We start from the raw sequence: 18,248 nt of genomic DNA on the forward strand, positions 1-18,248 counted from the left end.
TGAACAAGTATTTTCTTTTTTGTCAAAGACATAATTAATATTGACAAATTCTTCTTGATTAGAACTATGTTTCAATGTTTTATATATTTAAATTATATTAATGAATAAATAAAATGTATGTATTTATTGAACTAAGCTAATTAATAATAATAACTTAGTCGTTTTTTTAGTTTGTGCTTTCCCACTCTGACCCCATTCTCAAATAATTTATTTCCTATTTTTATTCAATTTATTAATAATAATTGAACATAATTTTCTAATTTAATAAATTATTTAAACAAAATTTTGACTTTGGTACTTATTAATTCAAATTATTACTGGTAAAAATGTTAAATTAAAATAAATGAAATTAATTAAGTGATTATATTTTAATTTATTGTCTAACCTTATCATATTTTTCACATCTTTGATACTGAGAAATTAAAACTTGTCTGCAGGTACGCGTCGTTAGCATAGTGGTTAGAGCGTTAATCTATAAGTCCGTAGGTCGTAGGTTATTCGATTCCCCTCGTGCGCAGTTTTCTTTATTTCATAGGTTTGCGTTATTTCTAGATTTTCATTTATAAGTTGTACCAAAACTTGAAAATCTAATACATACACTATTATTTAATTTTTAAATTATACAAATATTTTTTTTTACTTTTTTTACTATATACATTGTTTGTTAGTCGTCATCTTTAATACAATTTAATTTAAAAGGAAATTATATTTATTCATTTAATTTACTCTTTTGTTGTTAAATTATTTATATAATTATTAATTAACAATTATAAATAAAAATGGAATAACTCAATCTGGCCCCAGCTGGGATTTCCCAACCTTGGGAAATCTTTGGGATCAGCGTTACGCGCCCAGTTTGGGCGTTGTCTGGGTTGCCCACTTTGGACATATTGGGAAACCCAGTCTGGACCAGATTGGGGCCCAGTCGACTTTTCCACACGGGACCCAAAAAAAATTGAATATAAGAATAGTTGTATTAATATACTTTTTTCATTTTTAATAAAATAAAAACATTGAATGAACATAAATTGTTCAGTACCTATACATATATATGTATTAATTATATTATGTATTAACATAATAGAAAATTTCGAAATAAAAGAGCGTTAATTTTAAATGCTTTCAATCTCGACTGTAAAAATGTATTAAAACGTGTCTTTTGAAAAAAAAAATTGTGGTTTTAGTACGCCACTGGTGACATTTAAAAGGGTTTAAAAGTGGTAGCGAAAATTTCTTTTGTGACCGTTGTGGTTGAGTACACATTGTGCACATCTCAATTTCCATGGATAATAAAACTCGTTAGGAGCCTCTGTTTTCTACGTATGCGGTCGAGACGCGGGTCAAAATGAGACAATATGTTCACGCATTATACCATAAGTTTATGAATGAATGGCGAAAAAAAAAAAATTCTTATACTTTTTAAAATATTATTAACCATTTTTGGTATATTTAAAAAAAAAAAAAAATTAAGTATTTTTATTCAACATTATATACAAAATTTTACAAAATAAATATAAAAATCCCACTTTTCTATATCGATTTTTTCTTACTATTTTATTCGAATGTAAAAATGAATGTATGAGGTAAAATTTCTCACCCTATGAAAACATTTAGGTTAAAAATTTTTTCCCTTTTTAATATAATAATTACATTTTTTTCAAAGAATTCAATGTTAACTTTTTTTGCCTATTGAATAACTTGAGAAAATCCTTATATTTTTGAATAATAATTTGAAATATAGAATCGATATAATAAGATTTCACTGAAACATAAGTGTATACGGAGATTCAGTGTAGATATTTAGGATTAGCTGCATAAATAAATAGCTCACATATAGATTCAACATTGTAACGAATTGTATAGAAGCACTCAAGGTTCGTGAATTTTTCACGAAGCATGGGAAATTCGAATCTATGCCAAAATGTCTTTAATTCACAAATCGGATAACGCGCTTTTACTCTCTCTCTCTCTCTCTCTCACTCTCATTGTTCTAAAAACTCCCTTAATTGGTCACACGGAAAAAAACACATTTTCTGAAAAAAAGGGGGGAAAAAAAATCTTAAACTATTTTTTTTTAGTCTGTAATAGTTTTTCACCTTTCTCTATTATATACTGTAGTTTACAATTAATTAATGTCTCCGTTTTTCTTCAGAGTTTCTTTTTCTTTTATTACAGGGTATAGAACAATTTTTTATTATACCTGACTGGCCGTTGGTTCTTTTCTATATCTCTTTCTCTTTCAGTGTTATCTATCTTTTTCTCTTTTGATGGTCATTCGCACTTCACAAATTGCACACACATTTATTCTAGTGTTTTTAAGATTGACCGATTTTCCTCATCCCCGAAGACTATTTCTCCTTCTCGACCAAACCCAATTTGTCTTCCCATTCCCTGTGCAGAAATTTAACCGCACTTTTTCCTATTTAAAATATAAGTATAGTTAGGGCAATTTGAATAAATGTCAATAATCAAAAATTTCTCTGCTATTGATTCACTTATTATTCAATTATTTTATTAAAAAATTGAAAAAAAAAATTATTTTATGATTTTTTTTTTAATAAATTATTTAAAAGGAATATCAACTGTTATTAGATGTACAAATTTAAAAATACTGCATTCGTTTTGTTATGACAAGCAGAATGCATTATAGTCTTAATATTCAAGAAGTATTATAGGTAAAAGATCTGTAAATCAACATAGCTGAGTGTTCAAAGTATATGGCTCGCGTCCCAAGGGTTCTAAGTTCGATCCCCGATGCGTATGAGATTTTTAAAAATTATTCTTCAGTTTTATTATATAATCTATATATAATAATTTTAAATAGAATTAGAAATAAAAATTATCATTTGTGAAGCTGCACGAGAAAAGGGACCGAATCGCGACAAAACAGAATTATACAGGAAAGGCGTTTAAAGTCAAACGTTCTGATTGGCTGAGACGCGACAGCGAAAATTTCAAGAAAAATTGACACGGCACTTTACATCTTTTCGTTACTGACAATAATTATTCTTTTATTCTTATAATATATGTATAAAAATCGTCTGACCTATTTTTTAAAATGTATTTCAATGATTGAAATTTCAGAGAAATAATTTAAAATAATTAACGAAGCTCAATTACTTTTTTTTCCAATTTTTGAAATTTTAATTTCAAATAATATAAAATGTAATTAATGCTTCTATGAAATAATTTCATACTAATCTTTTAGTGAATAAAATATTAATTTAATATTTTTCAGTAGAAAAACAATTTTATTCTTTAAATTAAAATTGTTATTAAAACAATTACTTATTATATATATTTTTATATTTATATTTTTTATATATTATTATAGTTGTATTATTGATATTATTAATATTGATATTATTAACTTTTTTGGAGTCTTTACCCCCTCTTTTCTCAAAATCTTGACGTGCTAAGAAAATTTGGGTACCAGAATCGTGTTCAGAGGACGAAAATACTTTGTAAACCACTCCGATATCAAAAATAAAAAAAGTTAAATTTTTCAATTTTATATGTAATTTATTAACATTAAAGAGTTTAAAGAGTTAAACATTGACGGCGTAAGCTAAAAATGAATCACGCATATGAATATTTGTAGTTCTAAAATGTACTTAAACGTGTATACAAAGTGACATTAATGTGTCTGCAAATTAAAAAAAGAAATTTTTTTTCTTGAAAGTTAAAAATTTCGTGGATTTGCCCATATAGTTTTACATTTTAAGTGTACAAATTTTTTTTTTTATTTTTCTAATCTTTTTACAGAAATAAATATTTTAAAAATAAAATTTGAAGTTAAAAAAGTAGTCAAAAAAAAATTTTTTTCATTAATTTGAAAGTTCAGAACTTCTAATACATTAATATAATTATATTAATGTCATTATAATAATATAAATATAAATAATACGTAATTCTGATAATAAAAATTTTAATTTAAAAGGGAAAAATCCTTTAATTATTTTTTTTTATAAAAAAAAATATTTCTAACCTTTAACTGATGCGTTTGTATCATAAATTACGAAGCTGAAGTACGCAACGTTTATATAAACGATTTTTAAAGAAATAATTTTTTAAAATGAAAAATTCTATAATTTTTTGCCGAAAAAATATTTTTTTATAATTTGTTGATTAATGAAAACTACAAGAAATATTTTTTAAGCAAAAAATTATAGAATTTTTCATTTTAAAAAATTATTTCTTTAAAAATCGTTTATATAAACGTTGCGTACTTCAGCTTCGTTAAATTTTAGAGGAGAAAATGTATACCAGAAACACACACGATTTAAATAAATTTTCATACTTTTTTCTAAACATTTTTAAGCGATCGCGATTTAAAGAATTTCGAGCACTCCCGGAATAAAAAAGGAAATTCACTAAAAAGATAAAAAAAAGTTTAACACGTAGAGATTTTTTGCTTTTAAAATTAACAAATACTATATATTTAAAATCAAGTTGACCACGTCTATTCAGGTCAATACACGAATTGCAACTGATTGAATTATCTTTGGGATTTATGACCTTTGGATTAAGTCCGTATCCTTTGTACTTCGATGTAAACATATATACAGCACGGGATGCTAGTATAAATTCTATTTTCCAAATTGTTTCCACAAATTAAAAATATTTTGAAATTATAATTTTATATATTATTATTATTAAATTTATCAGGTATTATTTTTATTATTATATAATATTACTATTATTACTAGTATTATTTTACTTTAAAAGACACGTATATATGCGTAAAACTTGCTCTTTATGCGCAACCTAAAAAAAGTAATTCGGGGTCGCTGATTACGAATCTGACATTGGTTATTCAAAATTCAAAATGGCGGATCCAATATGGCGCATCAACATTACTAAAAATGGGCAAATTCGCCTGAACCTCATTATTCAAAGGTTTTTGGGGACGCTAATTATGACTTCAGTTTTTCAAAATTCACAATGGCGGACGACAAAATTAAAAATTGATCGGATTCGCTTGAAACTTGTTACTCGAGGTTTTTTTGGGGCCATTTTGAATTTTAAAAAACTGATGTAAGATTCGAAATATTAGCGACCCCGAAAACCTCAAAGTAACGAGTTTCAAGCGAATTCGACCATTTTTAATAATTTTGATCCGCTATTTTGAATTTTGAAAAACTGAAGTCATAATAAGCGTCCCCAAAAACCTTTGAATAATGAGGTTCAGTTAAATATGATGAATTTTAAAAAATCTGTTTGCCATATTGAATCTTCCCCGAAAACCTTACTCTCTAAATCTGAATTAGTAGTTTTCTACTAATGGAAAGAGTGCGTATTCATTTACCAATTGAATTAGTAACAGTTTTGTCTAATTTGTAGTAAAAAACTACTAATTGCTAGTAGAAAACTACTAATTCATGGAGTAAGTCGTATTTTTTACTATTTCAAATTAGTTTTTTACTACAAATTAATCAAAACTGTTACTAATTCAAATGGTAAACGAATACGCACTCTTTCATTAGTAGAAAAACTACTAATTCAGATTTAGAGAGTACACTGAAAAAAAAATTTATTTGATTCAAATACCGGTGTATTTGGTTATTATCAAATAAATATTTACTTAAATCAAATATTTCTTATTTGAATCAAATAAATGGTATTTTCTTCAAATACTGAAATATTTTATTCAAATATTATATATATTTGATTCAAATAAGAAATATTTTTGATTCAAGTAAATATTTATTTGATAATAACCAAATACATACCGGTAAACGGAAAAACTTTGTGCAAGAATCATTCCTAAATTTGTTCAGGAACTGAGGATATGAGAATAATTTAAGAAATCTTATTTATATTTTCTTTGAAAAATTCTAAACAGTATTTCTATAAGAATTGTAGAGAAATTCAAGACAACTTCCTAAACTCACTACAGAAAGTCTTGAACTTGTTTTAGAAAAAATTTTTATGTTTGCGAGAAAAAAAATTTACTCTGGGAGGACTCGATCCCACGTCCTCGAGAGTCCAAAAACTCCGCTTTACATCTCTCAGCTACCTTAGCAGCTTATGGTATTATGCATTGGAAACGTATTTGACACAACCAATTTCTGCCTAGTGCTTGGTTACTGTACACGTGTCTTCCAATGTCATAATAAAAATACAAGTATTTTCTTCAATGATTTTTGTATTTTTCTGTAAATTTTGCACAATTTTTCTCATATCCTCAGTTCCTGAACAAATTTAGGAATTAATCTTGAACAAAGTTTTTCCGTGTATTTGAATCAAATAAATTTTTTTTTTTCAGTGTAAGATACTAAGTTTCAAACAGTGGGAATCTTGTCGACAGTCAGGGGATTAAAGCAATAAGGACGAATTTTAAAGAAAATAATAAAAAGATTTTAACTGTTCTATAGTTATAATTTAAGAGAAAATAAAATTTTCCCTATATCGATGTTAAAAAGTCTTTAAACTGAATTTAATAAAGGATTTGATGTATTTATTAAATTTTTAAATATTTTTTTTATGTAGGTACATGATGTAAATATGTATATTTATAGTAAAACTGGGTAGATATTTGAGTTTATGTGAGGTATGTGTCTAGGTCAAGCGTCAACTTGGTGCTAGTCACGAAACAATCATTCTGTTGTTGTTTTGCAATTGGAGAATCAGAGCGAACGTCGAGTTTCCAGTATAGTTTGTCAACGATAGAGGAACGCCCAATTCGAATATGTACGTGAAGTACAATCAGTGTTTGTCTCTATATACATATAGTTTTCTACAAATAAATAAATAAATAAATATATATATATATATATATATATATATATATATATATATGTATATATATTCATTCATTGCAAAACCAACTGTTTTTATTTCTCACCGAAAACTGTTTTCGTTTGGGACACCAAAATTTGCGAAGTTTTTGAAACCCGTTGATCTGAATCGGTGCAAATCCTCTTTGAAAATACTGTTACAACTAGAATACTAGTGAAACCTTTGCATTCTTGTTCCTACAGGAGGGACAATGCAATCAGTTTCGTCGAACAAACTTTTGTATATATATATATATATATATATATGTATATGCATATATGCGTGAGATGGAACTTCATTTGCATAGAGGCAAAAACGACGTTTGTTCTCTGGTACATGATTGTAATTTATTGTTCTATGGTGAATTTTGTGAGAAATTTCTCTCTGAATAATTGTTTTTTGTTGACAATAAAGAATTTAACATTTTATTTAGATACAAGTCTGTTCATTTATTTTTTGGTATTACAAAAAGTAATTTTTCAAATACATTTTTTTATAATATAAATATATAAATTACTTTAGTAATATTTTTATGTTTGTAATTTGACCAGAAAACCTGGGCAAAATCCCAATTAGGGTGTTCATTATAGATTCAAAAGAGGGGCAATAGTCAGAGCCTTACTAGTTTTCCTATACGTATTTAACATTTATAAAATTAGTTTTTGTAAACAAATTTTTTTGACAATTAAATCGGATTATTTTATACAAGTATTTTAATAATTTTTTTTTTTTATTTTAAGGTTATAATTTATTTATATTTCGCGCTCCCACCTCCAATATTTTCCACTTTAATAATTAATTTTATAAAGGCTTGCAAGTATTAAAATTATTAAAATTTTATCTAAATTTTAAGGTTATGTTCGTTTCTTGATTAGGGGAATTTGAAGTTATGTTTGTCGGACATTGCCTCAAAGCCAAAAGTCCCTTGACCTATGTCCTTGAATTTTGAGGTTATGTTTGACCTATGACCTTGAATTTTGAGGTTATGTTTGAACTAAGACCATGAATCCTAGAAACCTATGAATCCAGGAGACCTAGGACTTTGAATTTTGAGGTTATATTCGTTTTAATACTAATACAGGTAGATATATTGGTCATTCCACCTCACTTCACCGCTAGGTTAGAGGTTAAAATCAGAACTAAAATACTAATTGAGCTATATATGGATCATTCAATGTCAAGAGTAACCAACCTAAGACCTATATTGTACCCACATAGCACCGAAGATTTAATAAATATTAAGATAAGATAATTTTTGTTTGGTTATATACTGTCAAAACAAAAAATCCAGTTTTAAATTATCTCGCCGTTTTCCGCAAACCAATAAAATCACTTGTAGCTTAAGGGCAAGATTTTTTTTCCAATCATAGTTGCTCGTATAGCTCGGTTGGTTAGGTATTGCGTTTGCGTTCGTCGAACCCGTGTTCGATCCCCGGTCCCCCAAATTTATTTTAAAAATTAATTTCGTTATTTAAAGTCTCTAAAAAATTGCTTAATCAAGTATGAGTCCCTAAATTTAAGAAATTATTATTTTTTTTCATTTGTGAATACTAAAATTTCTTAAATCAATTTATTCATTAAACTGATTCAAATTAAAGATATAATTTTTTTAATTATATTATTATTATTAATACAATTAATATTTTATGATTAGATAATTTTAAAAATCCAGCTATCTGGTCGAACATTTAACCAATATTTTTTTCAAGCTTCAATCAAGGTTCGAGCTGAACCTTTAACGAATATTTAATTTAAAGCTTCACTCAAGTTTCGAGCCGAACCTTTAACGAATATTTAATTTTAAGCTTCACTCAAGTTTCGAGCCGAACCTTTAACGAATATTTAATTTCAAGCTTCACTCAAGTTTCGCGCTAAACATTTGCTCAAGTGCGGACATTTAAATATTTACTATAGCTTTATTTAACATTTATTCTCAATACTGCGAACATTGAAAATAAATATTTAATAAATATTTAGTAAATCTTCGGTGCTATGTGGGTACTTACCATGTCAAAAACATAGGTCTTAGACTGGTTACTTTTGACGTTGAATTTTGAGGTTATGTTCGCTTTAACCTATGTTTTTAACATATGACCTTGATTTTAAAGGTTATGTTTGTTTTAACCTACATTTTTGACATTCTGAATCAGCATTTGCGGTTTTTTTTATATTTAAAAAATAGTCGAATACAAATAATAAATGAAACAATAAATTTCTATAAGAATTTTTAGCAACATAAAAGGAAATTGAAAATGTCATATATATACATAATCGCAATTTGGGTAATCAAAATAGAAATGTAGAACACATTTGAAAATAAAAGAATTGAGAATAGTGCTTTCAATAAAGCATGCACTATATATATATATATATATAGGAAACAATTGCATAACTTTCTCCGTTGACTTGTATGGCTACCAACCACGTGATTAACTTACTCCGAAGAGATTTATGTTTGGTGGTATTTTCAACTGACAGAATTCATCGCAAAATGAGTTAGGCGAACTAAAGTGAAATCAAATGGTATAGACTATGAAATATAGCAAAACTTTCTTTTATGTCCATGAGCGCAAGCCGATTTAATGTCGTATCGTTAATCGAAAAAAAATTTTGACGAGCTATATAAAGTCCTCCTATATTATACACATTGATATTATTGATTTTCAACTTTTTTTTTCTGACATGATGACTGTTTTCTGATAATAATAAAAAAAAAATAATAATAAATTTTTTCCGAGTTCAAAAAATTGTTTTTTTGAAATTTAATTTTCAAAACATAAAATCGAAAAAAAAAATTATTGGATTCTTTAGGCTGATTTCACAATAGCTAAAACGCATCGTTTTGAAAATGATTTTGTAGAACGAGATATGCGCGCGCATCCATTGCCAACTGTCAAGAAAAAAATTTATTTCAAAAATTTATATTTATTTCAAATTACAAAAAAAAAACATTTTTTCTGCGATATAAAATTTTTATTTTTTTTAAGAAAACAATTTTTTTTTTGATAATTTCAATAAAATTTACAAATTAAAATTGTAGAAATAGTGGAACACGTGAAATAATTTTTTTTTCGACAGTTGACACTGGATGGGTGCGCATTGTCTCTTCCTAAAAAAGAAAACGATGCGATTTTGTTGTGGAAGCACCTTAACGCCAATTTATGGTAATTTCACACCTTAATAAAATTTGTTAGTTCTGCAAATGTTAAATGTAGAAAATTGACGCATACACAAAAGCAATAAAGTACAATTTCCGTCTGTTATTTCATAACATAACCTCAACGCAACGCCAATTTAAATACCAACGTCAAATCCTACTACTACTACTACTACATAACCTCAAAAGCGCTTTATTTGTAAAAGTAGTTGCTTTTACTTTTATATATTTATCTAATTTAATAAAATTTTCATCGAGCACAATTTATCAAAACAAAAATTAAAATAAATTCTTATAAGTGATCGAAAAAAAAAAATAATATTAAAAGCGTAGAAGGTAAACAAAACTATAATAAAAAAAAAAGAATGAGAGAAGAAGAAAAAAAAGTTGTGATAAAATAAAAACACTCACCATTAAGATAGAAGTAACTGATGTTATTGTAGAGATTGGTGACAATTGGCTTGACATTATCGAATGTCATCGTCTTGAGAAGATTGTCCCTGAGATCAAGAAAGTTGACGCCAGGTGCTTGACTGAGAAAGTCTGGATCAAGTGCAGCGAGTTTATTTTCACTTAGTTTCAATACCTTTAAATTTCTCATACCGGCCAATGCTTTTTGTGATATATATTCAATCATATTTTGATCGAGTTGAAGTTCTTGTAATTCAGGCATTTCCATAAAGCTCTCCTCACCAATCATATGCACTAAATTATTACGTAAGTCAAGCTTTTGTAAACTACGTAAACCATTGAACATATCGCGTGTTATAACACTAATTTGATTGCCATTTAATTCCAATTCTTGAAGTGTATTTAAATATGAAAATGCTTGTGCATAAATTGTTGTTATATTATTTTTATTTATCATCAATTTTTTTAACGATGGCAAATTCACGAACGATAGTCTGTAAAAAAAAAAATGAAAAGATTAAAAATATTTATTAGTTTTTATGAAATATTATTCTAACCTTATTTTTTATATCTATTATTATTATTATTATTATTATTATTATTATTATATTAGGGTTTTATGGCCCTGGCCCAAAATCCTTAGTTTTGCTTTGGTGTCCGTTCGTCTGTCCATCGGACAGACATCGTCTGGCAACTCGTACGGTTGCCATGGTAATAGTTACCATAGCAACCGTTTCCATAACAACGGCTTCTATAGCAACCGTTGCCATGAAAACTATTACCATAGCAACCGTTTCCATGACAACCATTTCCATAGCAACCTCTTCAATAGCAACCGTTGACATGGCAACTGTTACCATAACAGCCGTTACCATAGCAACCACTTCCATAGCAACCGTTTCCATGACAACCGTTTCCATAGCAACGGCTTCTATAGCAACCGTTTCCATGACAACCGTCGCCATGACAATCGTTGCCATGAATAATAATAATTCCAGTTCGTTTGAACACCCTGTATGTTCTCAAATAAATAAATAAATAAATAATAATAATAATAGTTAAATAAATGTAGTTTTGTAAATATACAGAGAAAAATTTTTTTTTATTTAATAAAATAAATTATCGAGATGAAAATACTTATGTTTAATTATTACCAAAAAGAAAAATTTAATCTCAACAAGAAAGTAGATGTACTATTTTTTATTTCTTTATTTCGTGTATAATTTAATAGGGTAATTTATAATTCTAATATTTAAAACTATAAAGAAGAAGTAAAGAGGAAGAAGACTACAAAAACCACTTCCTTCATTTCCATCTTCCCTTACATTATAGTATAAAAAATGAGGGGGTAAAAAAAGTTTATTGGAGCAAAAAATATACATTTTTCTCTCTCTTTCTCTATATATACATAAAAGAATTTACACACAGAAAAAACCTGATCTCAAATTGAGTACAAAATTTATACTCGATTTGATACGCATCAAAAATGAAACTGGTTGTCTCATTTCGAGTTCTAAGGTAAAAGTATCAAAATGAAACAGGTAAGTTTCATTTTAAGAAGAAGAAAAATGGAAAAATATTGTGAAATAAAGAATAATTTTGCACAAATACATGAAATATAATAATTACAAAGAAGTAAATAACACGCTAGACTTAATATATTTGATTAAAAATTGGTTGTAATCGCGTAATAAAATAATAAAGGAAATATGTTTTTAGGTTAGAAAAATGAAAACATGTGTTTTGACAATAGGAACGGTACTACCAACTTAAATAATAGCGGTAAATTTAAAAACTTATGAAATTAATTATTATCTACGTAAATAATAATAAATAATTTTTATTTAAAAACTTCTTAATATTCGTACTGGTCAAAATAATCTTTCTGGTGTTGTTGAAATATTAGAAAAATTAATTGAAATACAAAATTACTCTGCTTATGATGACAACTTAGAAATCTGAAATTCCAGCCAGTATCATTTTGAATAACATAAAGTTTGTCCCATACTCATTTCGATACCCAAAAGAAAATGAGTTGCAACAAAAATGAATCCAAGTTTTTTCTGTGCATATATCTTGACGATATAAATAAAATTTTATAAATTATGGTAATTAAAGAAAAAAAAAAATAAATTATTAAATTTTTCACTAACTCACCTTCGAATTTCAGTGATTTGATTTTCGTCCAAATTGATGAATATTAAATTTTTCATATTATTAAAAGCATATTCGGCGAGACTTGTAATTGAATTTCTCATTAGACTTATTTCATTCATTGCCGTATAATTAGAGAATACATTTTCTTGTAATTTATGAATTTTTGCATATTCTATAATTAAAATATGAACGTGTTTAAGTTGTTTAAGTACTTGTGTTGGAATATAAGTTAAATTTCCATTTGGCAATCGAACTTTAAATGTTAATTTTTCAGTGAAAATTTGCGATTCAAAATGATTCCAAAGTGGATTGACTTCTTCAAATTTATCAAATATCAAACAATTTGTGTCAGTTACATTTTTTACACCAACACCATTGCAATAGCAGAAAAATGGTGCTTCAAGTTTTTGTAAATCACAAATATCAACTTCTTTAATTTCTTTCACTTCCTTTGAGAGTTTCTTGATATTTTTTAATTTTGTCTTCGCACCCTCACTTGTGGTTATTGCTAAAATTAGCAAACAGAGTTCAAGGACAAATGCTATCCGTATGACGTCCCACATGATTTTTCTGAAATAAAAAAATAAAAAATTCTTTTGTCAATAAATATATAATCATACCAGACAGTGTGTATTAGTTTTTTTTTTTTTTTATAAATCGTGCAATCTATTCTTATAATTTAATACAATATTTATCAAGAAAATTGAAATTATATATAAAGTGCTAAAAAAGTATGGAAACGATTACATATATCATCTAAATGAATAAATTTTTGAAAAAATATAATTTAACTTAAAAATAATAAATTAGTTTTTATATTTTTCAAATATATATTTTATAGAAATGCATAAATTAAAAAAAAATAAATGTAAATAAATTATATCGTTTCCATACTTTTTCAACACTTTGTACCTATTTCTGTTTTATTTATATATATAAAACAGAGACACGACTGAAAAATAATCAAATATTCATTAAATTATTTACAATTTATTTATAAAAATTCATTTCAACTATCAGACAAAAAAAAAAATGATTTTAATTATAAATATTTGAAAATGTAGACAACATATACAATCTGAATGAATATAAAATTTTGCTCATTTTTATTTTACATAAAGTTTTAAAAATTAAATGAATCTGAAAAAAATGTATGTAGGTATATATGTGTGTGTTATGTTTGCAATTATATTTATTTGAGAACAATGCGATTAAATTATTTTTCATTTGTTTAAATATAAATTATAAAGAATTTTAAAAGGTGAGAGTAGAAATAAGAATTCTTAGTGTAATTTCTAAATTATTTAAAAACTAATTATTTGGATCGAATATTTTTAATTTGCGTCTAAAAAATATATATTTGATTCAAATAACTTCAATTATTTGAATTACACTTATTTAAATGAAAGAAATTTTAATTGGATCAAGTAAATAATTAATTGAATCTAATAAATAATTTTCTTAAAAATAAAATTAAATAAGTTTTTCAAATAATTAATTTGTTTATTTCAATAAAATATTTTGTTATTTGATGTAATTAAAAATTATTTGACACAACAATCTTATTCTATTGATTCAAGTAAACTAAATTATTTAATATAGAAGTAATAAATGTTTTCAATGCTATAGTAAGATTATTTTTTTGTAAGAAATATCAAAATATTTCGATGAAATAAATATTTTATTTATACTTTATTATTTTATTTATATTAAAAATAAAAATTAAAAACTGTTCAAAAATAACAAAATGGCGGCTATTTTAATAGAAAAACTAAAATTACTCGAAAAGGCCACTTTTTTTTTGCTCAAAAATTTTTTTGTAGATTGTCTTTACCGCGAAAAATATTTTTTATAAAAATTTAACTTGTGCCCGATTCTTGTAGAAGAGAACAAAATTTTTTTTGTTATTTTTTAAGAAATTTTTTTTTCTCTTATACCAAAATCGGGCACAAGTTAAATTCTTCTAAAAAAAATTGGGGTTTTTGAGTAATTTAAATTAAAATTTTTTTTTATTAAAATGGCCGCCATTTTGTTATTTTTGAAATTTTTTTTAATCTTTCCAATGTATTTTAAAAGAAAAATGAAAGCTCTTTCGCATAAATGCAAAAAGAGAAAAAAAATTATAATAGAAACAGGTTTTTGTTGCTCGAGTCAAAAAACCTTCTAAACCAGTGTTGGTAGTTAAGCAACCAAACTATTTGTTTAAATCAACCAAAAAATTTCGTTGAGTGCTTTTTGTTGAACAAACCAACAGTTTTTTTTCCCTAAAATTAAAAATTTTATCCTACCTTATTTCTTTTCATTTTATCTTTTTTTATTTATTTTATTATTTATTTATCATCAATTTAACGTTTAATTTATATTTATCCAATTGAAATATTTGTGGATTTTGAAAGTTCTCATCTCCACTTGGGATCGAACCTCTGTTTTTAAACTGTGAGTCGGGAGCTCTGACCACTGGACTACCCATCCTTGTGAGAGATTTAAACTAATTGTTCTCTTAAGGTACGAGCTGAGAGCGAATTAAATTATTTGGTTGTCGTAACCAAATTTTGGTTAGATTTGGTTTTTTAGACCAAACTATTTTCTTGTGTTAACCAAATTTTATAATTTTTAAAAATATTAAATAATCATAATTTTCATATATTAAACACAAAACAACAACGTCTGAATAAAAACAAAGTGAAAAATTGACAGAAATGTGTTTCCAGTCAATTAATAGTTTGATTGACGCGCAAAAGCGCAAAGGAGAAGGAAAGATGAAGTATTATACGAGGGGGCGAGTAAAGTCAGTGTCGGATAAATTCAATGTCGAGGCTTCTTCCTGTCTAGTCAACTTCTCTCTGTGTAACAGTCCTCAGGTTGACTGCGTTGGTGGGCGCATGCTTCATTGGTCTAGAAAAAGCGTTATTGCAGAGAAAACGTTGTCTCATCGAGAGACCCGAGAAATAGCTAAAAAGAGAGGGAGAGAGAAAGAAAGAGAGAAAAGTATGTGTGCGCAAAAAAAAAAAAAAAACGAAGAAAAAAAATAAAAATAAACAAGCGTTATGGTAAAGAAGAAAAGAAGGGTGACGCAAACTCTCTTTTTCTGCGACAAAAAACGAAGACGAGTCATGTTGTACGAACCGCTCGCGAACCGAAAAGGGACACCGCGACGACACGACGACGTATATAATACCTTTGCAAGAGAAAAGGTGACCCTTTGAAAAATTATCCTCCCAAGTGGAAAGTTGCATAATGCCTCCTGTGTGTGTCGCCGTGTCTCTCTAGCTTCTATTTTTGAATGAACTTTCCGCACCTTCTCTCTAGAATATCTGCATATGTGTATATATATATATATATATATACACCGCGTATGTGCATCTTCCTCTAATATATATACATATAGACGCGAGGACCACACAAAGAGCTTTTTGTTTCTACCGAAAAAGAGAAGATTTCATATATGAGGCAAAATTCCTGAAATGTCCGAACAAAAAATTAAAAGTTCTCGAATTTAATCCATACTTTTCTAAAATGTTGTTATTGTTGGTGAAAGTCTAAAAATCAATTATTATTGAATTTAATAAAATAGTTTTTGAATTACAACGTTTTTAATTTTTGACTTTTGAAGAAAAAAATTTTTTTCAATGTACAATATTTATAAGTAGAATGCATAAAAGTTAACATATATATAATGATTTTTAAAGCTTTTTTGCCGAGCTACACGCTGTTAATAAATTTTTTTTTTTTAATTAACATTTGACCTTGAAATTCAAGGTCAAAATGTTAATTTACGTTTATCTCAAAATCGGATTTTTTAAAATTATTTTTAACTATCTCAATGAAAAGCTTGACTAATTTCCTACAAAACATGTAATTTTCAGAGTGGGATCTTTTAAAGTTTTTGAGATATTAATTAATTAATTAATGTTTATAACAAATGAAATATTCTACAAACGAATAAAGTTACCGTAATTCTGAAGTTAGTAATTGAAAGTTAACGTAATTCCGCATCCAACGAGCACTATATGAAGTATTTTGGATGAGCAGATTGTTAATAAACAATTAGTTAACATTGCAATTGTTTATTAACAATCTACTTATCCAAAATACTTCATATAGGGCTCGTTGGATGCGGAATTAGCTTAACTTTCAATTGGTTAGTTGAGATTTACGATAACTTTATTTGTTAGTAAAATATTTTATTTTTTACTAACAACAAGCATCCAAAAGCCCTATATGAGGTATTTTTGTTCAATTTTAGTTAAATAACAATAAAAAATGAAATATCTTACAAACAAATAAAGTTATCGTAAATCTAAACTAACCAATTGAAAGTTAAGCTAATTCCGCATCCAACGAGCCCTATATGAAGTATTTTGGATAAGTAGATTGTTAATAAACAATTGCAATGTTAACTAATTGTTTATTAACAATCTGCTCATCCAAAATACTTCATATAGTGCTCGTTGGATGCGGAATTACGTTAACTTTCAATTACTAACTTCAGAATTACGGTAACTTTATTCGTTTGTAGAATATTTCATTTGTTATAAACATTAATTAATTAATTAATATCTCAAAAACTTTAAAAGATCCCACTCTGAAAATTACATGTTTTGTAGGAAATTAGTCAAGCTTTCCATTGAGATAGTTAAAAATAATTTTAAAAAATCCGATTTTGAGATAAACGTAAATTAACATTTTGACCTTGAATTTCAAGGTCAAATGTTATTTAAAAAAAAAAATTTTTATTAACAGCGTGTAGCTTGGCAAAAAAGCTTTAAAAATCATTATATATATGTTAACTTTTATGCTTTCTACTTATAAATATTGTACATTGAAAAAAATTTTTTTTTTCAAAAGTCAAAAATTAAAAACGTTGTAATTCAAAAACTATTTTATTAAATTCAATAATAATTGATTTTTAGACTTTCACCAACAATAACAACATTTTAGAAAAGTATGGATTAAATTCGAGAACTTTTAATTTTTTGTTCGGACATTTCAGGAATTTTGCCTCATATATATATATACGCAAAAGGCGACCTGAAATATAAATATAAATTGCTTTTTGAACAAGAAAAAGGCGGGACAGATTTCGTGTATGTGTGAAAATTCTATGGATGATAGCCGTTTATATTTTCAAGGACAATATACTAATTGAGTTCATCTTCATTATATTAGAGAATACTACGAAAAGATTTTAATTCAAACACATTGCACGAAAAGAGTTCAGAGGTAAATGTGTAATATCATTTTTACTTTCACTTCGACTTCGGCGACTTTCACATTCACTTTTATTTTGATTTTGACGTGACAACGTCTTACTCTGAGGTCTAGGAGCCAGTCAGAAAAATTTAGCTTTCATATCCGCCGGCCAGAACTCGAAAACTATAAGTCATATTTTCAAGATTTTTGTGTTATTCAATTACTTTCGATCTAATCTCGATGCCAAACTTATTTTTGTCAAATTTGGAAATGAAATTTTTTATAATTTTCTATGTTACCGACCGGTTAAAGATTTAACATGTTAGTATACAGCGCCACTGTTGACAGTATCCACTATACCTGTATATATATGAATAATAGTCAAAATAAACATGGCTGCCGAAGCTGTCATTTTGTTTTGTTTTCGTATCGTTATTCGAGGAAAAAAATGTGGAGCGATCCGCGATGTAGTGTGGTGTTGGCCTATGTACATAGTATAGTCACAGTATTGCCAATTGCTGAAATTTTTCACCGGAATAATATCAAAACA

At 26.7% G+C, this 18,248-nt stretch overlaps 1 protein-coding gene across 4 annotated transcripts in view; it reads right to left on the minus strand.

Moving 5' to 3' along the window:
- The window catches only part of LOC127280842 (connectin-like), a 497,564-nt gene that overhangs the window by 130,565 nt on the left and 348,751 nt on the right, over positions 1-18,248 (minus strand). For all 4 annotated transcript variants that reach the window (XM_051304135.1, XM_051304134.1, XM_051304136.1 and 1 more), the window contains 2 exons: positions 12,506-13,075; positions 10,349-10,842 (listed from right to left, as the gene is read on the minus strand). In XM_051304135.1, the coding sequence (XP_051160092.1) occupies positions 10,349-10,842; positions 12,506-13,068 (1,057 nt within the window). In that variant the 5' untranslated portion in view covers positions 13,069-13,075. The remainder of the gene's footprint in view (positions 1-10,348; positions 10,843-12,505; positions 13,076-18,248) is intronic.

The sequence above is a fragment of the Leptopilina boulardi genome, unplaced genomic scaffold, assembly GCF_019393585.1.
Source record: "Leptopilina boulardi isolate dan_hultmark-lab unplaced genomic scaffold, ZJU_Lbou_2.1 LbouV2_255, whole genome shotgun sequence".
Taxonomy (NCBI): Eukaryota; Metazoa; Arthropoda; class Insecta; order Hymenoptera; family Figitidae; genus Leptopilina; species Leptopilina boulardi.